At 38.3% G+C, this 27,160-nt stretch overlaps 1 protein-coding gene across 4 annotated transcripts in view; it reads left to right on the plus strand.

Moving 5' to 3' along the window:
• Positions 1-27,160, plus strand: part of SMAD1 (SMAD family member 1) — a 76,832-nt gene that overhangs the window by 27,258 nt on the left and 22,414 nt on the right. For all 4 annotated transcript variants that reach the window (XM_010361280.1, XM_030921996.1, XM_010361287.2 and 1 more), the window contains exon 2: positions 5,378-5,951. In XM_010361280.1, the coding sequence (XP_010359582.1) occupies positions 5,552-5,951 (400 nt within the window). In that variant the 5' untranslated portion in view covers positions 5,378-5,551. The remainder of the gene's footprint in view (positions 1-5,377; positions 5,952-27,160) is intronic.

Consider the following 27,160-nt stretch of genomic DNA (forward strand, 5'->3'; position numbering starts at 1 on the left):
TGACTGAGTGCCTGGAAGGTCACCTAATAAAACATCTCAGTAAAGTCCTTTAGAATTAGCATGCAGGTTAGCAATTTGCTTTATGGGAGTTAGTTGTTTACACACTGGCTTTCCCAATGGATTGTGAGCTCCTCCAGGATGTTAGACATGTTTGCCTCTGTGTCTCCTGTGTCTAGCACTGTGCTAGGCACTTAGGAGGCACTTAATACAGCTTTGTTGAATGAATGCCGATTTGAATAGTTAAAACGAAAATCTGAAATGGTGGTTCTTACATACTACATTGCCCAACACTCTTACTTTATATAACAAGTGATTTTGGGGTTGTTTAAATGTATTTGTTATATATTTTAAAATAGCCCCAAGTTATTTTGATACAAACTTAGCCATTCTGTTTAAAAAGTATTGGTTAAATGTTAAAAAGCTGTTTTTGAAGTAGAAGAAATGGACATATAGAATATGAAGAAATACACTCCCTGTATAAATTGTTCCTAGAAGCCTAGAAAAAAGTTCTTGTTCTTTTGCAAAACTAACCTTTTAGTAAAAAGGAAATTATCATATCAATAGGTATACTCTGACCAGGTGTGACTCTTGATAATAGCATAGTTTTGTTTTCTCTTTCCTTTAATGTTAAATGAAAATCATGCCAACTTCAGAAAAACTAGTAAATTTGAGTGAACTCTTTACTTGAAGAAGGAAAACAGCAGACTCCCTATGGCCTCCCAAATGAAGTTGACACTCCATATTTGGCTTTCTAAATTCTTCAGGGAGCTAAATTATTCATCAGGCATTTGGTGAGAATCAGCTGTGTGCCAGGTACTATGCCAAGTTCCAAAGGCAAGAAAATAATAAGTTGGAGTCCCACATCATTTTCATTTCCTGTAGTGAAGATGACAGATGTGTAGATTATCACAATGTAGCTGTAGACATGCACAATTTGCCGTGACAGCTATTTATAATAATTATATTTTTTTAATTTCTGAGGCTCACTAATGGTTTCCCCCATTCTAATCCATTTATTGGTAATTTGTGCCTTCTTTTTTTTATGTATCAGTTTTGCTAGGGATTTATCCAATTTTATTAGTATTTTCCAAGAATCAACTTTAATTTTATAGGTTTTCTTTAGTATGCTTTAAATTTCTGCTTTCATTTTCTTCTACTTTCTTTGGATTTATTTTTCCTTTTAAACAATCTTTGGTGGGTATTAGAGTGTTAGTTTTCAGCTTTTTTCGTTTTCTAATATATGCATTTAAGACTATAAATTTCTCTCTGTGCCTTGAGCCACATCCTACATTTTTGCTGTGTTATTTTTACAATCATTCAGTTAAAAATATTTTCTATTTCCGCTGTAGTTTCTTCTTTGACCCTTGGGTTATTTTAAAGTTTGGTTCTCTTCAATAACAATGTTTTTATTGATTTCTTAGTTATACTAAGATCAAAGAATATATTCTGTATGATTTTAGTCTTTTGATACAGATTGAGATTTGGTTTGTTGTTCATTATATGGTCAATTTCAGTAAGTATTCCATGTGTATTTGAAAGTGTTATGAATTGTACAGTTGTTGAGTGCTGTGATAATATGTATATAAATTGGATCAAGTTTTTAAACACTTTTTTCCCTGTATCAATTGATTTTTGTTTGCTTGTTTTATCATTTACTATGTTAATCTCCCACTAGGATTGTGGGTTTGCCTGTCATTGTGATTGTTAGTCTTTTGCTCTATGAATTTTGAGGCTGTTACTATTTACATAAAATTTGGAATTTAGAAATCTACATGGTGGCTCAACTCATCAGTATAAAATGTCCTTTTTTTCTTTTTTCTCTTTAAAAATCTCTGGTGATACCTCTTACTTTAAAGTCTGTTTTATCTGAATGGATAGGTATGCCAGCTTTTTGGGTAGAATATGTATAGTATATATTTTTCCACTCTTTTGCTTTCAATCTTGTGTTCTTATATTTAATGTGTGTCTCTTTTAAGTACAATCTAGTTAAATAGTGTTCCCCCCAACTCTATCTCTTAGTTGTCATATTTTAGTCTATTTATATTTAAGTGATTGCTTATACTTTGGGATTATATCTAAATCTTACTATTTTCTATTTGTCTCATCTGTTTTCTCGTTTTCATATGTTTTGCATTAATCATTTTTAAAATTTGTATTTGATTTTTAGAGACAGCTCTCACTCTGTCACTCAGGTTGGAGTGCATGATCCAACTCTGTCACTCAGGTTGGAGGGCATGATCATAATGCCTATCATAACTCCTAGGCTCAAGCAGTCCTCCTGCCTCTGCCCCCTGGGTGGCTGAGACTACAGGCACATGCCATCTTGCCAAACTACTTTTTTACTTTTTGTAGAGATAAGGTTTTCCTGTGCTGCCCAGGCTACTCTGGAACTCCTGAAGCTATCCCCCTACTTTGGCTTCCCAGAGTGCTGGGATTACAGGCATGATCTACCACACTGGGCCAATCATATGTATTTTTTTAGTTCCATATTTTTAACCCATCTATTAGCTTGTTATAATTTTTAATGTATTCTCTCAGTTGCTTTATTATGACATGAATTCATAACTTATTATACTAATAATAAATTATACTTTACCATGGACTGGATAACACAAGGACCTTAGAATGCTAACTTCATTTATCTCTTTTTGCTGTTGCCATGCATTTTAATTCTACGTATATTTTAAACATCATAAGACATTCCTATTGTTGTTTTGTGAAGTCAGTATTCATTTAAACTTACCCTTATTTCCTCTTCAGGAGCTCTTCCTCATTTCCTGCAGTTCTTTGCTTATTTCTAGAATCTTTCTCCTTCTGCCTGAAGAATTCTTGTTAGTATTTCTTTTAGTGACAATCTACTGTAAACCAGTTCTCTCAGATTTTGATTGTTGGAAAGCATCTTTATTTCACAATCATTTTTTGAATGTGTTTTTCCTCTAAATGTAGAGTTTTAAGTTACCAGCTATTTACTTTTGGCACTAACGATGTCATTTCATTGTCTTCTGGTTTCCATTGTTTATGCTGAAATGTCAGCTGTCAACCTGATTACTTACTTGAAGGTAATGTAGCTTTTTAAAGAGTTTTGTCTTAGGTTTTCAGGAATTTTACTGTAATATGACACATTGAAATTTGTGGATTTCTCTGTGTGTATCCTTGGAAGCTGTAGGGCTTCGTGAATGTATGGTTAGATGTCTGTTGACAGTTTTGGAAAAATCCTTGGCTAGTATCTAAAAATATTGCTCTGTTACAGTCTTTCTTCTTTTCCTTTAAGACTCTACTTACGTGGTGCTAGACCTTTCACTGGATCCATTATGTCTCTTCAGTTCTTTATTTTTCATTTTTTTCCCTCTCTTTGCATTAGTATGAGCATTTTTTTTACCAATCTGCCTGCTCACTAATCTTTTATTCTACTGTATCTAGCCTCTTGATAAGTTCATCTTATTTAAAGTCTCAGTTACTATATTTTTCAGTTCTAGAATTTTTATTTCATTCTTCTTTATGGATTCTAGTTCTCTGTTAAAATCTTCAACCTTGTCTTCTCTTTCCTTGACATACAAAGTAGTAATCATTAATACTTTAAAGTCTGTTTCTGGTAACTCCATTACCTGGGTCACCCCTTAGGTCTGTTTCTATTCTGTTTTGTTTTGGTCATTTGGTCCTGTTCTTGGTATGCTTGATAACTTTTGGTTCATTGCTATACACTGTGAATTTAAAATTGTAGTGACTAAGGTTGATGTTGTCTTCCTCTATAGCGAAATTGTTTTTCTTCTGGCAAGCTGTTAGAGAGCAATACACATCACCTAGACCAAGGCTAGGATTAAGATGATTCTAGGTTGGTTGTAAAGACTGCTCCATTTCATTTTTGCCCTTAGACTGGGGCATATTCCTCCAGGAGACTCCATTGAAAGCTTAGACTATTTACCAGGGTTTCTCCTCAGCAGGCCCTCAACTCCATTTGTTGTGGGTTGTTATTTTGGGGTTCTTCAGCACTATGAGGCTACTAGAAGCTCTGCTTAGTTTGTAAGCCTCTTAGTTACCTCTTTCTGCTTGGCTCCTAGACCTTTTGCTGCTCATAGCATAGCTATCGGCAAATCCCTGGAAAGGTAGAGTGGTGACAAATGTTCATCTCACTTCATTGCATTTCCCCTCTCTCCAGGATCTTGGCCCCCTCAAGTCCTGCGTGCCTTGGTTCCTCTTTGATGCCTTTAAAAAACTGGGCTTTTGTTTGTTTTCTGGCTTGTTTGTTTGGAAGGAGGTTGGTCTGATATGTGCTACTCCAGTTTAGCCAGGGTTTGTACAAAGTTAGCCTCCTTAACCTTTTTCACATTTTATGTTTTCATGTGCTGAAGGGTAAATAGAAAGTTTAAGTGAAGCAACTTGGCTGAAGAATTTGGTACAGTATGTGTCCATGTGCTTTATTCCTTTTATGTCAATAAATAGCAAAATTTTTAAAGCAGGAAATGTATTTCCTGTCCTGTTTGCCCTGTAACCCATAGACACAGGCTTGTTCACTGAAGAAATACCCTAAAATATTACTACATTTATATAATAGGAATTTTCTTTTAGCATAAGATATATTTGTAGAACAAACCAAAAAACAGAGATATTAGACCAATTTTTTTTTTTTTTACTCTCTGTTGCTTTCAGTTTTTGTTGATTGAGGTATTTTGAAATATATTTTTAGAGGTTATAAGTGAATCTAAATCTAAAATATTACAATGTCTTTGGAGAACTTGGACTTTTTAACTTTGTTGCTTTTATCCCAGAGCTTTTGCTAACAGTGGCTTACTTTTTAAACTGCTTCTCAGTTTACTCATCTGAAAAGTGGCAGCAACTGTATTACCTAGCTCAAAGAATTGTGAAAAGCATTAAATGCTATATATCAGTCTGCTTTGGTTGCCATAATAAAATATCATAGACTAGGTGGCTTAAATAACAGAAATAGATTTTATCTTCATTCTGGAGTCTGGAAAGTCCAAGATCAAGGTTGTGGACAATCCAGGCTCTGGTGAGGGCTCTCTTCCTGGCTTGCAGATGATCTGGTGAGGGCTCTCTTCCTGGCTTGCAGTGCCCTCAGTGTGTGGGCATAGAGGCTGGAGGAGGGAGATAGCAATCTTAAGACCACCAGTCCTATCAAATTAGGGCCCCACCCTGATGACCTTATTTAACTTTAATTACTTTCTTAGAGGCTCCATCTCTAAATATAGTCATACTGAGAGTTAGGGCTTCCGCATATGAATTTAAGGGGTCACAATTCAGTGCACAGCATACCGTATTACATAAAAGCACTTAAAATAGTACCTAGCACATGGTGATTACTTAATAAATTTGGTTGTATGGTAGAGATGATTCTAACCATTTTTTTTTTCTTTTGTAGGTGGTGACTGGGTTACTTTTTTAAACACTAGGATTGGTAATTTCTACTTTTCTGGACTTCAGACTAAGAAATTAAAGAGACTTCTCTGTAAATAAATCTCTTCTGCTGTCCTTTTGCATTTGAAGACGCCTTTATTTCACCATATCCAAGGACTATATAACTAGTGCTGTCATTATGAATGTGACAAGTTTATTTTCCTTTACAAGTCCAGCTGTGAAGAGACTTCTTGGGTGGAAACAGGGCGATGAAGAAGAAAAATGGGCAGAGAAAGCTGTTGATGCTTTGGTGAAAAAACTGAAGAAAAAGAAAGGTGCCATGGAGGAACTGGAGAAGGCCTTGAGCTGCCCAGGGCAACCAAGTAACTGTGTCACCATTCCCCGCTCTTTGGATGGCAGGCTGCAAGTCTCCCACCGGAAGGGACTGCCTCATGTCATTTACTGCCGTGTATGGCGCTGGCCCGATCTTCAGAGCCACCATGAACTAAAACCACTGGAATGCTGTGAGTTTCCTTTTGGTTCCAAGCAGAAGGAGGTCTGCATCAATCCCTACCACTATAAGCGAGTAGAAAGCCCTGGTAAGTGAGTTATTTTATGTTGATACGGTTTGTGTGCCCAGTACCAGATTTGTGTTGTTTAGAACATCAAAATAATCCCTTTCCTTATTTTTAGTTGTAATTTAAAAATATTCAGGGAAACTGTATGTGTGTGTCTGTGTGTATGTAAGAGAGAAGGCCCTTGAGTGTTTCATACATTTTAACAGCTTAATCATCTCTAGTTAACATTATGTCTTGGGAGCAGGCTATGACAATTGTCATTGTAGTGCTAATACCTCTAATTTTTAATAAATTTTCTTTCTAAATTTATTTTTTATGTCTCACATGGTTCTCTGCATTTCTCTAGATAAAATTAGCTATGAATTGTATTCTAAGGGAAGAAAATTAGGAAAGAAATGCAGTATTGCTGTCTATATGCTTGAAGGAAGTACATCATGAGGATAGTTGCCAGTGACTTAAACCATTTTGAACTTAAGAACAGCATTTTTTATCGTCTGTGTGACTTTTGCTGTGGCATGTTTCCTGTGGAGAATATGAAGGAATTGTGTTCTTCTATGGAATTATTTGATACTATTACTTTATAAATATACCTAGTTTTTAACATGTATAGTCTTTTGGAAAGGTACAGTAAAGGATATGTTTTAAAATTTGTACGGTTTTGCCCTCAAGTTAGAATCTACATTCTAGACAGTTGGATCATTGGAAAGTGATTAGATATTCAAGCACTTACATGTCTCATCGTCAGATTGGGACCAATTTCGTTAATGGATTGGCTGTTAATAGTTACTGGGGTACTAAGGCTGTACATTAGAATCACATGGCTCTCCTCCCAGAAATCCTGATCCTGGGATAGCCTGGTAATCTGTGTTTTTTTTTTTTTTTTTTTTTTTTTGGAGACAGAGTCTCGCTCTGTCGCCTGGGCTGGAGTGCAGTGGCCGGTTCTCAGCTCACTGCAAGCTCCGCCTCCCGGGTTTATGCCATTCTCCTGCCTCAGCCTCCCGAGTAGCTGGGACTACAGGCGCCCGCCACCTCGCCCGGCTAGTTTTTTGTATTTTTTAGTAGAGACGGGGTTTCACTGTGTTAGCCAGGATGGTCTCGATCTCCTGACCTCGTGATCCGCCCGTCTCGGCCTCCCAAGTACTTCAGGTGTTACTGATGTAGCTATTGGATTGGTGTTTGGGAATTACTAAACTAGATCGTGTAATAACATGGTTTTCAAATAAAAGGCATTCTGTATTTTTGTGGAATATTTAAGACATATTTTTTAAAAAGATTTTAAAGACGAATAGTATAACAAACATCTTTGTATCTACTACTCATTTTAAGCAATAAAAGATTACATGTAAACTGGAGTCCCTGTTTTTGCTCCTCAGATCCTGCTCCCTTTGGTAACCACTGTTCTGAATCTGACGCTTATCATTCACATGCGTGTTTTTATACTGTTAATACATACATATGAGTTCATGACAATATGTAATATTTTATATATTTTTAAATGTTATATAATATTGGAGTTTCTTTGTACGACTTGTTTATGTTCATCCAACATGATGTTTTTGTGATTTCTAGATTATATACTTTAGGATTACCTTGTTAAGTCCTGTGAAAAACACTTTGGGAATTTATTGGAATTTCATTGATTTCATTTGGGGAGGACTGGCATAGTATGCTCTTAAGCATAATATTATTTAGTGCACTTTTAAGTTTCTACATACAGCCCTTGTACATATTAGATTTATTTCTAGGTAACTCGTTTTTACTGTATCCTTCTAAAAGTTACATTTGTTACAGTTGCTCTTGGCTAAGAGAGCATTGCCTTTTTTCTAACAACTGTGCTGAATTCTCCTTACCAGTTCCAATATAGACATTCTTTATTGCTTGTTATATCAGCTGTGATGCAGTGTTCTTTTTTCTAAACTCAACACAGAGGTACATGTCCCTCTTCTAGCCGGAAATGGAAATGGAGCTGAGAGTTTTGGAGAGTAAAATGTAGTGGATAAGTAATATGTACCAGCATTATTATTTAGGCACATGATTTTTTCGATCCTCGTAGTAACCTTAAAAAGTATTAATACATAGGGAAGATTTTAATTCTACTGCATATGCAACAGAGAGGGATCTTTTAAGATGCAGACATGATTCTCTTGTTGTCCTGCTTTTCACTGCTCTTGGGAAGTCCTCTAGAGAGGTCTGCACATTCTAGTCCTTGCCTCCCTTTCCAACTTCCTTTGTACTCTTGCATGCTTTGTGTGCTTGAGTTCTGTGGAAACATTCCATGCACATTTCCTCTATCTGTACCTATTTCTCCTCCCTCTTTGCCTAGTCCATTCTTATTTATCATTCATGTCTAGCACATAGTCATTACTTAATAAACTAAGTAATTGTGTGATGGAGGTCAGTTTCATTGGGAAACCTTTCTTGATACCTCCTTCTCCACACAAATCTCCCTATTCCACTTGGGGAGGTTAGGTCTCATTTCCCGTAGCAACCTGAATTTCTTTAGAATGTTCGTCACACTTGTAATGATTGTTCTGTTGGTCTTCTCTGCAAGATAGTAAATAAAGCTCGATGAGGGCAGGCACTGTGCATATTATTAGCATCTCTATTTTTAGCAACAAGCATAATTTGATAAATGCTGTTAAATGATAAGGCTGACTTTTAATTTAATATCATCATTTGGCCATTTTTTTAGAGCTGAATTTTCAGTTTGTCTATACCTTTTGACCATCTTCTTCCCTTCTTTGGTCATTTTATGGCTGTTACACCTCTGATACAAGGTGAAAAGTTAAAACCAATACTGAGATGAATTTGTTACTCTTAATAACATATGTGCTAATAAAATAATGGGCAAGAGGTGGAAAACTGTCTTACATAGGCATTTTGAGACTCCACAAATGCCGTTTCAACCTCCCCTTTACCCAGGAATCTTGTGAGTTATAGAATAGAACAATTCTGGAAAACATGGAAGCTGAGGCTAAGATCTATTTAATTTGAACATATCAAGATTTTATGTATATTTTTCACATTGTGAAGTGACTGATGTGGGATTTGGAACAAAGGACTTTTTCCAGAGACCACTGTGAAGCAGTCCCTGTACCTTCTGAAGAGAAACTTTACTAAATCAAAGTGCAAGAAGCAGCCAGATGTAGTGGTATGTGCCTGTAGTCTCAGCTACTCAGGAGGCTGAGGTGGGAAGATCACTTGAGCCCCAGAGTTGAAGGCTGCAGCACACTATGATTGTGGCTGTAAATAGCCATTACGTTCTAGCCTGGGCAGTGTAGTGAGACCCTGTCTTAGAAAAATAAGGTTAAAAAAAAATGCAACATAGTGAAACCCCATCTCTACTAAAAATATAAAAATAAGCCTGGCGAGGTGGAGGCGCCTGTAATCCCAGCTACTCAGGAGGCTGAGGAAGAAAAATCGCTTGAACCCAAGAGGCGCAGGTTGTGGTGAGCCGAGATCATGACATTGCACTCCAGCCTGGGGGACAAGAGTGAAACTCCATCTCAAAAAAAAAAAAGTGCAAGGGGCTCTAGCCCCTCACACTGCCAGAATTGAAAAGTCATTTCCCCCTGTAAAGCCCTATAGAGTACACCTGGGTATTATTTCTGTGAAATCAGAAAAAGGGGGTCTGGAAGTCTAAGCTGCACGTATGCACAGCTCAACACTGAATGATTTTGAACTTTGTCACTATTTTACCTCTGATGAAGTATCTCAAAGAACAGTTTAGCAGTTTAACGTATTTAAGTCTCCCAAACTTGGTGTTTTCTGCTGAGGTCCCAATGACTCTTGAAAAAAACTCAAAAATTGAGAATATTTAGGTTTAGAGTAGTGGTTTTCAAAGTGTCATCCACAGACTAGTAGCATCAGCACCACCTTGAACTTGTTAGAAAAGCTAATTATTATTTTAAAATTGACAAATAATTGTATATATTTGTGAAGTACAGTGTTATGTTTTGGTATGAGTGTACATTGTGGAATGATCAAATGAGGCTAAGTAACACACCTGTCACCTCCCATGTGTATTTGCTTATTTCTTGTTTTTGTTTTTGTTTGTTGTTTTTAATTTCTTTTTACTGCCTATTCTTTGAACCTTTTTTTTTATTGAGGTGGAGTCTCGCTCTGTTGCCCAGGCTGGAGTGCAGTGGCACGATCTTGGCTCACTGCAACCTCCGCCTCCTGGGATCAAGAGATTCTCCTGCCTCAGCCTCCCGAGTCGCTGGGATTACAGATGTGCTTCACCACGCCCAGCTAATTTATGTATTTTTAGTAAAGATGGAATGTCGGTCACACTGATCTCAAACTCCTGACCTCAAGTGATCCACCTGCCTCGGCCTCCCAAAGTGCTGGGATTACAGACGTGAGCCATCAAGCCCAGCTGAACCTTTTTTTTTTTTTCCTCCATATTAATTTCTTTTTGGTGAGTACATTTAAAATCCACCCCTAGCCTAGGCAACATAGCAAGACCCTGTCTTAATTTTTTTTTTTTTTAATTAGCTAGGCATGGTGGCATGTACCTATAGTCCTACCTATTCAGAAGCTAAGTCAGGAGGATCACTTGAGCCTAGGAGGGCAAGCCTATAGTGAGCTATCACCATGTTGCTGTACTCCAGCCTGGGTAAGAGAGAGACCCTGTCTCAAAAAAAAAAAAAACAAAAAACAAAAAAAACCCACTCTTAGCAATTTTGAAATACACAATGTTTTATTAGCTATAGTCACCATGCTGTGCAATAGATCACCAAAACTTACTACTCACTCCTAGCTTAAGGTTTGTATGCTTTGACCAACATTTCCTCTTTCCATGTTCACCCCTCCCTGCAGCCTCTGGTAACCACCATTCTAATTCTACACTTTACTTTTATGAGTCGGTGACTATTTTAGATTCCAAATGTAAGTGAGATTGTGCAGTATTCATCTTTCTGTGCCTGGCTTTTTTCACTTAACAGTAATGTCCGCCACGTGTCACAAGTGACAATTTCCTTTTTTAAGGCTGAATAGTATTTAATTTGAAAAAAAAAGTTCAACATCAGTAATCATCAGGAAATGCAAAAACTGCAGTAAGATATACCTTTCACCTGTTAGAATAGCTGTTATCAAAAAGATGAAAGATATCAAGTGTTGGCAAGGATGTAGAGAAAGGGGACAGCCATTGTGGAAGACAGTATGGCGGTTCCTCAAAAAATTAAAAATAGGACTACCATATGATCCAGCAGTCTCACAACTGGGTATATGTCCAAAGGAGGTCAAATCAGTGTGTCAAAGAGATGTCTGCACTACTATGTTCACTGTAGCATTATTTACAATAGCCAAGGTATGAAATTAACCTAAGTGCTCTTCAGTGGATGAATGTGTAGAAATACAAATTCTTAAACCCTTCCACAGACCGACAGTACTGAATCAGACTCTGGAGATGGGGCCAGCCATCTTTGTTGTAACAAGTTCTCCAAGTGAAACTGATGCTGCAAAAGTTTGAGAATCACTGGGTTAAGGTATCCAGGCAAGTCATCAAGTCCAATTGTCTAGATGAAGTTGTCTTGAATTCAGAAGAGATGCTAATGAGCTAGTCTTTTAAATCTTCCAGGATTTTTAATTTTGCATGTTTGGATACAGATAGAAAATTGCTCTTTCCAAAATTTTCCTTCTGATATTCATTAAGATTAGCCCTCTGACGGAATGGATAAGTTGTCTTTAAGTGGGTGGGGAAGTTGGGGGAGAAGTCCATGCTTTTTGTTATTCGGCTCAGTGCAAGTTTTGGAATTGTTCTTTAGAGTGTACTATCTCTATTTCTTTGACAAAAATAATATTACGGACTGGAGTAATTGTTGTTTTTCCTTAACCTATGTCATTTATTTTCTTATAAATAAAACAGCGTAAAACAGTTTAAAAAAATGGTAGTGGAGAAAAACAAACTTCTGGAAACATTTGCCACAACTTGTGTTTATTATAGTTAACAATGACAAGTGTGAAAGGAGAAAAACCTTTCTTTTGTTGAAATTTGCTACTTTGACCATTGCTGAAAGATAGATCTTTGGGAAAGTAGAAAATGTTAGGAATTTCTTTTTCTGCAAATGTGTGAATACTTACAGGAAAGAGAAAGTTCCTGGAGCTTCTGAAGACTATGACCCTGCTGATAATTTAACAGGTGGACTATTTACTTGGACTTTTACTAGTCTTCAGAATCAAGGCTACTTATTAGTGGTTGAATTAAATGTAGGGTTTATTTTTTCTTACCAGAGTAAATGCTGACAGTGGTTAAGCAAGTCATCTAACTCTGGTATTGAGAAGACCATTCAATTGCTATCTTCTGCTATTAAAAATGCCTTAATGGAGATTACCTGCCATTGGCCTTTTTTTTTTTTTTTTTTTTTTTTTTTTTTAGTGTTTTTCACATGGTTCTTGAAAATTATCTTTTGCACTTTGAACTTAATCAGCTTAAAAGGGCATATTAAATCTGAGCTTGAAATTCTGAGATTTCAGTTTTGATCTTTAAGGTAACACCCTGGCATTAGCTTCCAGGTGCTTTCATTTTCAGCATGATGGCTGCCAGCTGTTTAAAATTCACGTAAAATCCTCTTCACCTGTTGACTGAATGCATGTTTTCATGCTTTGGCTGCCTCAGTCACTGTGTAATTCGTGTCTTGGTAAATTTTACCTTGAAGAGAAAGTTAAAATTATAGAAATGGATGACAGATTAGTTCCCACCAGGAGCCAAGAAGAGAAAAGAGGGGAAGGGGAGTGGATGTAGCCATAAAAGAGCAAAGTAAGGGATCCCTGAGGTAGTGGAAATTGTCTGTGTCTTGACTATATCAATGTCAATATTCTGACTGTGACAATTTTGTAATATTCTGTGATAGTCTGTAATATTCTGATTCTGTTAAGTAGGATTTCTCTGTTATCCTTAAAACCGCATGTGAATCTACAATTATCTTGATCTAACAAATAGTTTTGCGTAAAAAAAAGCAGCTAGTTCAGCTTACAGCTCACACTGGTGCTTTTTGTGTACTTTTCATTTTGTCACACAGAATATTAAAAAGATAAGAGTGGAGATGTAATAAAATTAATGTTTTTAAAAAACAGAAATGGGCCAGGCGCGGTGGCTCACGCCTATAATCCCAGCACTTTGGGAGGCTGAGGCGGGTGGATCACCTTAGGTCGGGAGTTCAAGACCAGCCTGACGAACATGGAGAAACCCCATCTCTACTAAAAATACAAAATTAGGTGGGCGTGGTGGTGCATGCCTGTAATCCCAGCTACTCGGGAGGCTGAGGCAGGAGAATCGCTTGAACCTGGGAGGCGGAGGTTGTGGTGAGCCAAGATCACGTCATTGTACTCCAGCCTGGGCAACAAGAGCGAAACTCCGTCTCCAAAAAAAGTGGAAAACTTTAAAAAATGTCTTGCTTCACCACATTGTGAATGTGTTTTTGTTGTTTTTGTTTTTTGAGATGGAATCTCGCCCTGTCGCCCAGGCTGGAGTGCAATGGCACAATCTCAGCTCACTGCAACCTCTGCCTTCCAGGTTCAAACGGTTCTCCTGCCTCAGCCTTCTGAGTAGCTGTGATTACAGATGCCTGCCACCATGCCCAGCTAATTTTTGTATTTTTAGTAGAGACGGGGTTTCACCATGTTGGCCAGGCTCGTCTCGAACTCCTGACCTTGTGATCCGCCTGCCTCAGCCTCCCAAAATGCTGGGATTACAGGCATGAGCCACCGTGCCCGGCTGTGAATGTGTTTTTATGACATGTCTGTTTTAACAAAAACTTTCAGTCTAATTGAAGTTTTTTTTAAAGTTTTTAAATATTTGGGATTAATTAGCAATAATATTTACTATAAAAATTAAAATAAGGCATTATGCCTTGTGTTCCTGCGTGTCTAAATTTGTTTTCATTCAGACATTTAAAGCACATGATAAACTCCTCAGGAACTGTGCCTGCCCCAGAAGGTTAACATGTAATTACAGCGCTGTATGCTAAATTGAATAGAGGTGTGGACAGAGACTGCAACCAGCTCTTACACACTGGATAGAGGCTACAGCTAACTCTTATACACCCAGGAGTAACCACAGAAAAGCTTACTTACTCAACTCTGATACATATAACACATGGTGTTTCAGCCTGTGTGGTGATGGAATATATGTGTATGTTTCAGTGTAGAAAGGACTTAAATCAGTTTACAGGTAGACATACAATAAAATAGAAAAGAATTACTGATAAAATAGACCAGGGAAAACACAATGAAAGATCAAGACTAAGAAAAACTAGCACAGAGGTGTTCCATAGGAGTTACTATAATACATATATACTACTATGTATAGTTATTATATGTTTGTAATCCTAGTCTGCATGTTTTTTGTAATAGTTTTGGTGTTGGGGAGAGGTGTAGGTATTAATAGCTTGGAGATGAAGGAAGAAAGTTTTAAGAGGAGATACAAATCAGCTTTAAACTTGAAGGTTGGGTTCTGGGCAGAGCCACTGAGGTGGTTGCAGAGGCTTCCAGCAGGAGGGGTGCCTTAGGGTGGAGTGGGTGCCCCCTGGCTTTTGCAGTTTCTCTTCCACAGTCCTCTCAGGGCTCCAGTCTTCGGTTTACATGAAAGTTATTTTTTGGCTTTTTGTTTTGGTTTGGTTTTTTGAGACAAGATCTGGCCCTGTTGCCCAGGCTGGAGTGCAGTCGTGCAGTCATAGCTTACTGCAGCCTTGAACTCCTGACTTCAAGGGATCCTCCCACCTCAGCTTCTCAAAGTTCTGGGGTTACAGGCATGAACTACCATGCTCAGCCTGGAAGTTCTTTTTTGAAAAAGCACAAGGTCACTACTTAGGTTTCTATCCACACAGCCAAGTAGACATAGAGATAAGACAGTGAAACCCTCTCCAGGATTTTATCATTGGCATTGGCTTATGGTTAATTTTATCGTTTTCATCTATAATATTACTAGAAACAGATAAAATAATATAGTCATGAGTAGGATTTTATACCCAGATCTTTTAGTGGATTCGTGTTAAATCCTAGGCAAAATGTGAAGCTTGTTATTTTAATTTTTTTTCTTTTCTGAGCAACTGTTCTTAAATGCATTATTTGTGGCATTTGTTTTGGGTTATTAATAGATGAATAGATACTGTTTCAGCCATTACTTTATGTTACTTTTACATAAATTGTAAAAGTAACATAAATTATTATACATCGATGGAAGCAGACATCTAGACAACTACAATGTTATTTGTTTCTGGGCAGAATTTTTCTATCGCCAAATCTACTTTAATTTGAAATTTTAAGATGGTAGTCTATAGATCATACAAAGTACCTTTCTCGTACTTTTTCTTTCCTGATGTTTATCTTCTGCTCTATTATTTTTCTTCTTCTTCTATTTCTGCAATATTAGGTGGCCAGGAGAAGATATTTTCAGATCTTTCAGATTCATTTAAAGTGCAGCTGTCTTCCACCCTCCATTGCTAGTTCATAGAGCAGAAAGAACACCGGCCAGCCAGCAACTGTTAAAAAGAAAACGAAAAAAAAAGTGGCTGAAAAAAACTAGCAATTTTGAAAACCATACAAAAACATTTGTCATAATATTTTAAATTAAAAGAAAAAAACCAGAGTAATATTTCCAGGACTAGCTTTGGGTGAAATAATAATTGAGACCTTCTGAGTTGTGCTTTTTGGCTTATTATTCCCACATGTGGATCATCCTGAAACAATGACTTCTTGTAGGTTTGAGGAAGTTTTATATGTGGTTGGGGTTGGGAGGAGTCACAGGTGATTTGCCCCATGTGGGAGTGCCCTATGGCCTTGCTGGACACTTGGAAAAGGGAGAGAAATAGAATGGGATGATCGGCTTATGTAATGATCTCAGGCTGGTTAATTTGGTTTTACTTTCAGCTTTTTTGGTGCTAGATATCAAAAGGCCAGAGAACAGACCAGAGATTGCTTTCTCTCAAATATATGTTCTATCCCCTTGCCATTTTCCCCTTAAAATGAAAATATTCTCTGGAAAGACTAAGCATCATGACTAATAAGCATGAATTAGCCAGATCATCAAACCTCTGCCCTGATATTTGGAAAAATGAGATTTGTTTGGGGAGGAGATGGGGAAGCAACAAGGGTTTATTTGTTTTGAAGAAGCAGAGCTGGAGGATTTGGAGCAGCTGTAGGGTGGATACCATAAGCACTGTGGTAAAAATCCAAGAGGGCTTGCAGAGTAGTAGCGCTAAAACCCCCACATTTTGTTAATTTGCCACTTTAGCTGGGGATTGGTGTAGTTGTTTGATACTGGTGCTGAATCTAGTTTGAATGTCTGCATGCAGACTCGTTTCCCCTGGGTTTGGGCTGGGCTGGGCTGGGCTGGGCTGGGCTGGGCTGGGCTCAGCTGGGCTCGGCTGGGCTGGGCTAGGCTTCCCCGTGTATGGGAGATAGAGAGATAATCACTTGCTGCTTACCCTCTCCACTTTCCTAATTATCATTGCCCTCAGTCCTCAACAGGATTTCTCTAGCACTGAAGCCTGACCGTAATACTCAACTGCAGGTCTGCTCCACATAAAACTATGTAACTAGAGGTAAATGTAATTTCCTTGATAAAAGATCTAGGGTCTTGGAAATACGTTCTGTGGCTTAAATCAAGATTTAGGTCAACAAAGGAGTGTTTGGCAATTTTCCTCCAGTTCTCTAAATTGTAATATTCATGTTCTGGAATCTTAGCAGGTTTTAAAAATGGAAAACCAGGTTTATATTCTGCTATATCACTACCCTGGTTCTAAAACAGCTGTCCAAGAGATGCTGTTGTTCTTCGTTCTTTACTCTTTTGCATGAAAAAAGCCATTTCTTATCTAAATGGTGGCCTGGCATGGTCTGGCTTATGTGGTCGCACATCCCCTTCACTTGATTAATTGCCCAGTTGCCTGACTGGGATGTTCACTGAGAATAAAGTAAAAGAAGAGTGATTGTATGAGGAGTATTTGGACAGCTTATTATAAACTAAAAATAAACATATAAATGATAACAGAGTGAAATTGCCTTGTATGTTTTTTGCCTTTGTTTCCCTGTAGTTCCCCTATCAGTTCTAGCTCGCTAGCTTTGTAGCAGATTTTGCAGTATTTTTCATGTGTGACAATATCTTCCTTTGAGCACATGAGAAGTTTACCCAGGATATGGTGGTGTGCCTGACAGGTATTTAAGTAAGATGATCAAGTTGGGAGAAAAGTTGTGGATAAATGTCTATTCACATATAATTTACAGCTTTTAAATAGGAAAAATAATAGCTAATCTTAAAATGTTATTTAAGAGAAAACTGATGGGAACATGTCACAAAGACCCAGAGGCCAGCTTGTGACAAATCTGAGACAATTTGATCAACAGAATAATTAAGGACAGAAGCGAATTATAAACCACTGGGAGAAAAACAGGAATCCATGCCGATGATGAATGGGGGAGAAGGAAAAGGCTCTTGCTCACAGTAGAATGCCGTTGCCTACCAGTAAATGTGGAGTTCTTTAGGATATTCTGGACAATAAGGCTGTTTAAAGGAGATACTTATTTCTCTTTAGTAGTTAAAATATGGTGGGGAAGAATCTAGGGTTAGAAGGCCTGGACTGAATTTTGGCACTTGATAACTTTGACCTTGTGTTAGTCATTTGCCCTCTTTGAGCTTGTGTTTGCTAACTCATAAAATGGGGGAGTGGTTACATCCACTTTTCAGGTTGAGGATAAAATTAATGCATGTGAAAAGGCTTTATGTACTAATGCATTCTTGAAACAATATGACTGAAATAGTGATACAAGGAACATCACTTCTGTGTATCTTTCTTAGAATAGAAACAAAATTAGTAATGTAAGCAACTTTTCATTAAACAAATATTCAGAAAATGAATTATATTACTAGAATAAAAATATTAACAAAGTTAATGACTTTTTATGCTTCCTGTGTGCTAGACGCTGCTTATCACTTACCATCTATTCTCATTTAATCCTAACCACGACTGCAGGAAGATGGTACCAACGTGGCTACTGAGATGTAGAATTTGAGTAAATTTTTCACACAACTTTTATCTGGAGAGCCAGGATTCAAATTAAAGCCTAACTGCAAAATGCATGCTGCTAACCACTGTACTGGACTGCTTCCCAAAAGAAGTCTTTTCTTTAATCAGTTTTCTCTCAACAAAAAGGAGGGGCATCCAGAGTTTTTGGTAGTAGAGAATGATCATATGTGCACCAGCTGCATGAGTTTTGGGCTGCAAGTCCACATCTGCCCTTGAAGTGTTTATGGAGGCTTGTGTTTATTTCCCGTTGATCAGTAATTTTTTTGTTTTTGAGACAGAATCCCACCCTGTCACCCTGACTGGAGTGCAGTGGTGCAATTTCGGCTCACTGCAACTTCCACCCCCCCACCCTTGCCCCTGCCCTGGGTTCAAGTGATTCTCCTGCCTCAGCCTCCCAAGTGTCTGGGACTACAGGCATGCACCACCATGCCTGGCTAATTTGTGTGTGTGTATACACACACACACACACATATATATTTTTTAAATGGAGTCTCACTCTGTCACCAGGGCTGGAGTGCAGTGGCAGAATCTTGGCCCACTGCAACCTCTGCCTCCTGGGTTTAAGCGATTCTCCTGCCTCAGCCTCCTGAGTAGCTGGGATTACAGGCACCCGCCACTACACACAGCTAATTTTTTGTATTTTTAGTAGAGACGGGGATTCACTGTGTTGGCCAGGGTGGTCTTGAACTCCTAATCTCATGATTTGCCTGCCTCAGCCTCCCAAAGTGCTGGGATTACAGGCGTAAGCCACTGCGCCCAGCCTAACTTTTGTATTTTTTAGTAGAGATGGGGGTTTCGCTAAGTTGCCCAGGCTGGTCTTGAACTGCTGACCTCAAGTGATCCACCCACCTCGGCCTCCCAGAGTGCTAGGATTACAGGCGTGAGCTACTGCGCCTGACCATAATGTTCTTTATTAATATCAAGTATCTCATTTTCATGGAATGTATTTAATTGCGTCAAATATAAACTCAGAATGAGCCAAATATAATTAATTCAGCTGCAGTTACAAATTAAACAAAGATGCCTAGGTGACACCTCGGTTAGTCATTTACATATTGATAGTGCAATAGATGATTACACACCATAGGCTAACTGCTTTATGTGTAGTGATGACTGTCACTGAGTGCTTATGGAACTTTGTTAAAACTAACATGTGCAGCATTGAGAGACACCATAGCATAGTGGCTAAGAACTTGGATTGCGGTGCCAGGCTGCCTAGGTTTGAATCCTGTCTCCCCTCGTTATTGGTGATATATTCTCTATCTCATTCTCTATATCTCATTTTCCACTTTTATAAAGTAGGGGTAATGTAGTGCCTAGGATCAGAGTTGTTACGAGGATTAAATGGGTTAATATCTGGTACAGCTTGGTATATGGCACTTGGTACACACATGTATAAGCACCATATTAAAAGAAAATCTGAGAAGTACTGTTATTCCTATTTTCGATTAAAAGTGAGGTTTAGGCCGGGCGCGGTGGCTCAAGCCTGTAATCCCAGCACTTTGGGAGGCCGAGACGGGCGGATCACGAGGTCAGGAGATCAAGACCATCCTGGCTAACATGGTGAAACCCCGTCTCTACTAAAAATACAAAAAGCTAGCCGGGCGACCTGGCGGGCGCCTATAGTCCCAGCTACTCGGGAGGCTGAGGCAGGAGAATGGCGTGAACCCGGGAGGCGGAGCTTGCAGTGAGCTGAGATCCGGCCACTGCACTCCAGCCTGGGCGACAGAGCGAGACTCCGTCTCAAAAAAAAAAAAAAAAAAAAAAAAAAAAAAAAAAAAAAGTGAGGTTTAAATAGTAAATTGCCCTACTTAATCGGCTAGTAAATAAGCAGAATTTCCAACTTTGGAACTGAAAAACTAAAACCTGCTTTTGACTGTTATTATACTTCATGTGTAGCTTTTGAAAGTTTTTTTTTTTTTTCTCCTGATGTTTTTAGGTTATATCCTGAAGTTTTTTCCTACCTCTAACAACTTTCGAAGTCTCTAATAACGTAGCACCTTCCTTCTGTGGAAGTAAAGCAAATAAATACTTGGCAAAGGAAAGGAAGCTACTGGGGTGAAAGCAGGAAGAGAAAACTAGGTTTGACAAACTGCTGTGTGCCACCATTCTTAATTCTCAGAGTGCTGTTAAGGGCTTGCTATCCCTTTGGGGAAACTGAAGTAAGAATTTATGTCACCTAAATTCATACAGCTAAGACCCTGGGCTATCTTGATCCCAACCCAGTGCTTTTTCCATGACACTATGCCTCTTGACCAAACAAACTGGACCCTATAAATTTTCTGTAAGCTTACTATAAGGCCATGCCAGCCTTTTCCATGTCATTTGGATTTATATCTGTATACTATCAAAGAATCAGGACCAACACTGTGTAGAGTTTTTTATAAATGAAAGGGATGATCTCTAGAAATTTGACTTACGATGAGAAAAATTGAAGTTCAAGTCCCACAGCTACTTAGAGACATAGATAGGGCCAGACACCTAGCTCTCTTGCCAGTGCATGTAGTAACTAACGTTTGTCTCCTGTACCTAGACTCTATTCACCCAAAATTGCTGAAGGTTTTGACTTGTTATATCTGGGATGAGGTATAAGAATCTGCCTTTTTAAGTAAGTAAGTAATTCAGGTGCAAGGAGTCTGAGGGCCGAACTTTCAGAAAGACTGGTTTATATGAACACTTATACTAGACAGGTCAGGAAGAGCAATACAATTTACAAACATACAATAATTGAAAAAACATTCACTCAGGACTTATTAGTTGCCAGACACTGGCATCTATTTTTTTTCAAAAGAAAGTTCTACCCACAAAGGCATTACAGTCCAGGTGAAGTAAAGTCAAATTAGCAATAAAATGTTGCAGATGCTATAATGAAAGTCTGTGTGGGGCACCCTGAGGCAGAGGGAGGAATTCTTTTCTACCAGGGGTAGGTAGAAAGACCAGGAAAGGCACCATGGGAGTGCTGTTAGAACTGAGACTTGGAAATACGGCCAAGTGAGCAAAGGTGCAGAAGTATGAAACTAGCAGATGAAAACTGCAAAAAGCCCCAAAGATAGGTTGGAGCAGGAATCTGAACTAGGTCATGGAGTCATAGCAGATGTTCTGTGGGTGCCCAGAGAAGGTATTTTTCAAGAAAATAATCTGTGGTATACAAAAAGAATCATTGGCCTGGCATTAGCTAGGAAGTTGGATTCTCAGAAGTTGAGTTAGATTTAGGTGATTTTTAGGTAAATTTAGTGGCTTTTAATGCTTGATGATATTATTGAATGAAATTCATGTCTCTATGTGAAATTATGTTCATATGTTTGTCCTTTAATATATTTGTACTTGAGTAATTATACTCCCAGAAAGTAAATACTACAGTGTTGCTACCTTTAGGCAAAACTGTCATGCCTTTTAAAAAGATCTTGGCCCCCAAAAAACAGAAAAATGGAAAGATAATTTAAAAAACAACTTCCACAATCTCTTTCCAGTTTTATAGTACTGAGTGATTGTCTAGTGGTTGTGAGCAGACCTTGATTCACAACCTGACCCTCAATTAGCAGCTGTGTGACTTTGGATAGGTTACTTAGCGAGGCTGAGCCTGATCCTTCACCTGTAAAACGGAGATAGCTACTGTGAGGATTTAGTGATAGACACTTTTCCCAGTGGGCAAGGACAGTGTCTGTCCTGTTGACTCATACCTGCAGTGCCCTGCATGATGGAGGCATATATGGTACCCAGCGAACCTTATATTATAGACCCTCCGTACTATCATCTCATCACCAATAAGCAGACCAAAAAAGTGCCACCACTGCGGGATTTAGGCTGTTATATATTTTCATTAAAATTTAACCTCTATTGAGGTTCCCAGAATCATTTCTTCAGCGTAAAGTTTCCCTGACATATCCTGAGGTAAGGAATTCTATTTCATAAATGTGTCTACTATTAATTTTAAGTGTTCTTACTCTTACCCTTTCCGGCACTTCCTACTTGAAGTGTCTCTGTTTAGAAGGTCACTGAACACACTGTATTGGGGACATCTGTCTCGTGTAGGCATCATATTGGGCACAGCTGCTCTGGCAGCTTGTCCTCCTTTTCTCATGAGAATTGCTGCAGCTAACTGGCTCTGGGGCCATTCTTGCTCTAGCCCTGGGCCTTCTTTCTGCTTGTAGGTGGCCTCACTGAAATGTCCTGAGATTCAACTTAGATGCCATCTGGTGCTGAGCTTTGAACATTACGAAGCTCCAGGTGTACATGAGCGGCATTCTTATCAATCAGAAGACTTGCAGAATTTAGAGCAGGAAGACGCTGTGCAGAGCAAGTTTCTTCCTCTTTTGTGTGAGGAAACTGAGTCCCTGAGACACTAAATGATTGGCTCAAAGTCACAAAGGTAGTTATGAGAGTCAGGACTAGAACTCAGGTGTCTTGACTCTAACCTAAATGCCTTCTCCAGCTTGTCAGAACTAGAAAGCATTTCTGTACTGCCAGGTAACAGGTAGCTTGTGTCCATTACTTCTGTTTGGGCATTATATCAGAACTCTCTTGTGTGTTTAAAAAAGAAAAAAGCTGCTTTCTCACAAACATTTGGCGGGTGGGGATTTGTCAGACTTAGTCTCATTACTAGACTACTTTACCACTGTCAACTTGGTGGTAGAATTTCAAGCAGTACTTCAAAATCTTAAAAAAGCTCTCACATCTAGAGTTTACAGGAATCCTTTCCAGAGCTCAGCTCCTCTCTACAATTTTAACTGTTCTTTTTCATTCTTTTCCTTGTACCTTAGCAACGCAGAAAAGCTGAGTGTAATAGCAGAATCACAAATATCTCTGAAACTTTTGCTTCCGGAAACATTCTTAGTTAGGTTTCCCTGTTGACTGGAAAAGGGATTTTATTTTTAACAGAGATACACAGTTTGAAAAGCAGAATTAATGTCACTGAGAAAAGACAGAAATCTGAAGATTTTTTTCTACTGAGATAAAAGGAAAATAGATCAGGAAAAGAAGATAGCTTCAGCCTTTTAAAGATATAACACAATTAGAGATTTTCAAATGGGTGGAGAGGATTAGTGAAATCACCTGGGGCCTTTTTTAAGCATACATTTGAGGGGTTGGGGTGGGAGACAAGATCTGGGTTTTTACTAAGGTTAGAGCTCCTAGGATACAAGAAGGCCATACATGGTCTGATTTTTAAATAACTCAGAAGAAATTCATGTGTACAAAGAATGATGTTTTAACGTTGGGCTCCTCTTTGAAAGCAGATTCTTATTCAAATTAACCAATAGGGGCAGCCCTTAAAGAGGGAAGTCCCACACTTTAGCCATATTTTGAAGTTACCAAGCAGGGTCACCTTAGTGCACTAAGAAAATGATTCCCCAGAAAAGTCTATGTTCCCATATTTGTTTTCCATAAAATAGGAACAGTCTGAGACAGAGAACAAGTCAGAGGGAAACACTGCTCACCCTCTCTCCCTTCCTATTGGTGACCTGAGTTGGGCCTGCAGTTTGCAAATCCTCATTCTTTAGGCTGGTAAATCTCTCACCCAAGAAATGAGAATTGCACAAAGAAAATGTGCTTAAGCATGAATAATTATCTGAATGTTTCTTCTTTCCTTTTCTCCTAATAGAAAACATATTTTAATTATTCTTTACTGAAATCTTGCTGAAATGAAAGGAGCATGAAGTGGGGGTAGAGTGAGAGATCTGGGAGAGAACCACAGCATTGTCGTTCAGGATTCCACACAGGGAGAGAGGCCTGGGCCTTGTTATTTTAGAGCAGCACGTGTGTGTAAGCTTAACCTAGCCTGACTAACTTCCATGTGTCTCCTCTCTGCTACATTAATACTTCTTTCTAGGGCTGGCAGCTGTTCCAGACCTGTCTCTTTACTTTCCTGAATTTAATTAGTCATTGCTTATAGTTAGTGTGAACATTTATTATCCAAGCCAGGAGGCTTGAAATTGACAAGAGTCACCTATTACTAATTACACTGGACAACAGGTACAAATTGGGACTGTCCCAGGCAAGCCAGAATTTACAGACACCCTACTTATATAGTCTCCGGTGTGGGTGTGGTGGCTCATACCTGTAATCCCAGTGCTTTGAGGGGCTGAGGCAGGAGGATAGCTTGAGACTAGGAGTTTGAGACCAGCCTGGGCAACATAGCAAGACCCTGTCTCTACAAAAAATAAAAATTAACTGTGCATGGTGGTGGGCACCTGTAGTCCTAGCTGCTCAGGAGGCTGAGTCAGGAGGATCACTTGAACCCAGGAGTTAGAGGCTGAATTGCTCTATGATCATGCCTGTGAATAGCCACAGCACTCCAGCCTGGGCAATATAGCAAGACCCCAGCTCTAAAAATAATAATAAAATTTGTTTTAAAAAAAAACAAATAAGAGAAGGAAGTTTTTGTAAGTGCTGCTGTGGACCATGTGGTAGTAATTACCAGTTAGAAGATACATTGGAGAAGAAGCCTCATTTAATCTCATTGAAAATAGCAACAACTTGATAAATTTAACAAGAAATGTACAAATCCTGTATGTAGTGTTAGGAACTGAGTTGCCTGCCCCAAAATTGATATATTGAAGCCCTAACCCCAAACACCATAGAATATGACTGTTTTTGGAGATAGGGCCTTTAAAAGAGGTAATTAAATTAAAATGAGACCATTGGCATGGGCCCTAATGCAGTCTGACTGGGATCTTTATAAGAAGAGGGATGAAACCTGCAGAGACATCAGGAGAAAAGACCGTGTGAGTACACCCTGAGAAGGCAGCTGTCTGCAAGCCAAGAAGAGAAGCCTCAGGGAAGCCAACCTGCCAACAGTTTGGCTTTGGATTTCCAGCCTTCACAGCAACAGTGAGAAAATAAATTTCTGTTGTTTAAGCCGCCAGTCTGTGGTATTGTGTTACAGCAGTGTTAGCAACTAATACAGACAGTACTTGTAGAACACAAAAGTAGGCTTGAACAGACCTTCCTACATCTTCAGAAGGGCATTTCAGTATCATCAAGATATTAATCTTAATTCATGAATATAATGTGACCTCAGTAAAAGTATTAATAACTTTTTTTTCCTGGAGGTAAACAAGGTCATAACTGAAGTCACATGGAAAGCTTAAGCATGCGAACAAAACACTGAAAAGGAAGAACTGTGACAGGGGTTGGCCCTATCAGCTATTAAAATCTCTATAAAGCCTTTATAATTAAAAGAGAATGGTACTGGGGCACAGACTAGAACAGGATGAAATGTAGTGGAATTAAATGTCTGAAAGTAGACTCCAACACTTATGGAACTTTTTTTTTTTTTAAGTGGCAACTCCAATCACTGGGTGAAAGATGGGCTTTTAAAGAATGGTGTTGGGGTTAACTGGCTAACCATTTGGGGAAAGATAAAATTAGATCCATTCCTCATACCACAAATAAAACTAAACTCCAAAGGGATCACAGATCTGAATAAATTATGAAACTTTATATGCACTAGAAGTATGCATGGATGAATTCCTCCTCATAATCTGGGTATAGGAGAATACTTTCTAGGACTCAGAAATCCATATACAGTAAAATAAAATGTTGATAAATGTGACTACCAAAAAATATACATAAGCAAAGTGAAAAGACAAATGATAATCGTGGTAAAATATCTACAACATATATCACAGGCTAGTATCTCTATTATGTTGTTTTTAATGAAGGGTGAAAATACCAAAAATGGGCAAAAGGCATAAGCCAGCAGTTCACAGAAAAAGATGGAAAAGCACTCTCTGAAATACATGAAAAGATGATCAACTTTGTCTATAAGAGAAATGTAAATTAAAATTACACCAAAATGCCATTTCTCACCCATCAGGTTGTCAGGATTCAAAAGTGCGACAGACTCTATTCTGGAAGATGTGGGAAAAAGGCACTCCTGTGTGACAGTGCAAAATGGTGCAACCATTGGGAAGGGGTGCTTGACAATAACAAGGTTATATATGCATTTACCCATTCACCCAGCATTTCCACATCTAGGAATTTGCCCTGAAGATACACCTTTGACAGTGCTACCATATATATGCACAGTCATTGCAGTGTTACATTTTATGGCAAAATACTGTGAAATACCTAAATGGCCAGGTATGGGAGATTGTTAAATGAACTTTGGTGTTATTATCTGTCAAACCACATGAGGAAGACCTCTGTGCATTAATATAAAGTTATTTCTCATATAGGTGAAAAAAGCAAAATGCAAAAGAGCATATATAGCAGGCTACCTTTCTTTTTAGCAGTAAAGACGAAATAAGAAAGCATCCATTTATCTGCTTGCTTTTTTCAAGAAGAAACACAGGATAAACCAGAAAAAAAGGAAATTGGTGACCCTTTGAGGACGTTAAAATTGGAGGACTAAGTTAGAAGGGACGGAGTAGGGAGTATATTGTTTTGACTTTAAAATCATGTTAATATTGTCTGTATTTACAAAGTAAAATTAAGTCAACAAGAATGAGAGAGGGGAATTCCTAAAACTAAGCGCAAACAGCAACAGATGTATTCAAATAAACTAACTGTGAAAGGGAGAAATTGAATAAAATTTCAAAGTAATAAAATAACACTGAAAAGGGGGATGAATCCAAGTAGATTTTAAATGAATTTGAATTAATCCAAGTACTTTGTATACCAAAAAAAAAAAAATTAAAATAAACCCAAAACTTAATAGGTTTATTTTATAATTTCTGAAACTTTTTCAGTGTATTGTAGAATTAAGCACATTCATAAATACTTTGATGTTGGTAGCCAAGGTTCTCACTGTTGAAGTAAGGAGATACAGATAGGAAATAGAGAAAGGCAAATGAAAACCCTGTGGAGTTAGCTTACACTTGAATGTAACAGCATAACCCAATTTCCATACACACACGCACACACACAGGGCTTAGAATCAGTGTGGCTCCAGTAAACATACAGAACACAGCCACATCCCAGATTTTGGTTTCTAAATACTATTCCTCACTAAAGGGAACCAGAGATTGCTAGACTGGTGGAAAGGGAAGGTAAGAGATAAGCCTGGAATGTCTTGTTCCAGAAATTAAGAAATATTCAAATAATTGGAACATGTTACAAAGGCACAAGGCCTAGCTTGAACAGGCACCCAATGGCCAAATCTAAGACAATATCACCATCAAAATAAAGACAGTTATTTATAGCTCATTGATTAAGAATCCATGAAGCCATACTGATAACTATTATATATAGGTATATATACACGAG

Source organism: Rhinopithecus roxellana, chromosome 2 (genome assembly GCF_007565055.1).
Source record: "Rhinopithecus roxellana isolate Shanxi Qingling chromosome 2, ASM756505v1, whole genome shotgun sequence".
NCBI classification, from domain to species: domain Eukaryota; kingdom Metazoa; phylum Chordata; class Mammalia; order Primates; family Cercopithecidae; genus Rhinopithecus; species Rhinopithecus roxellana.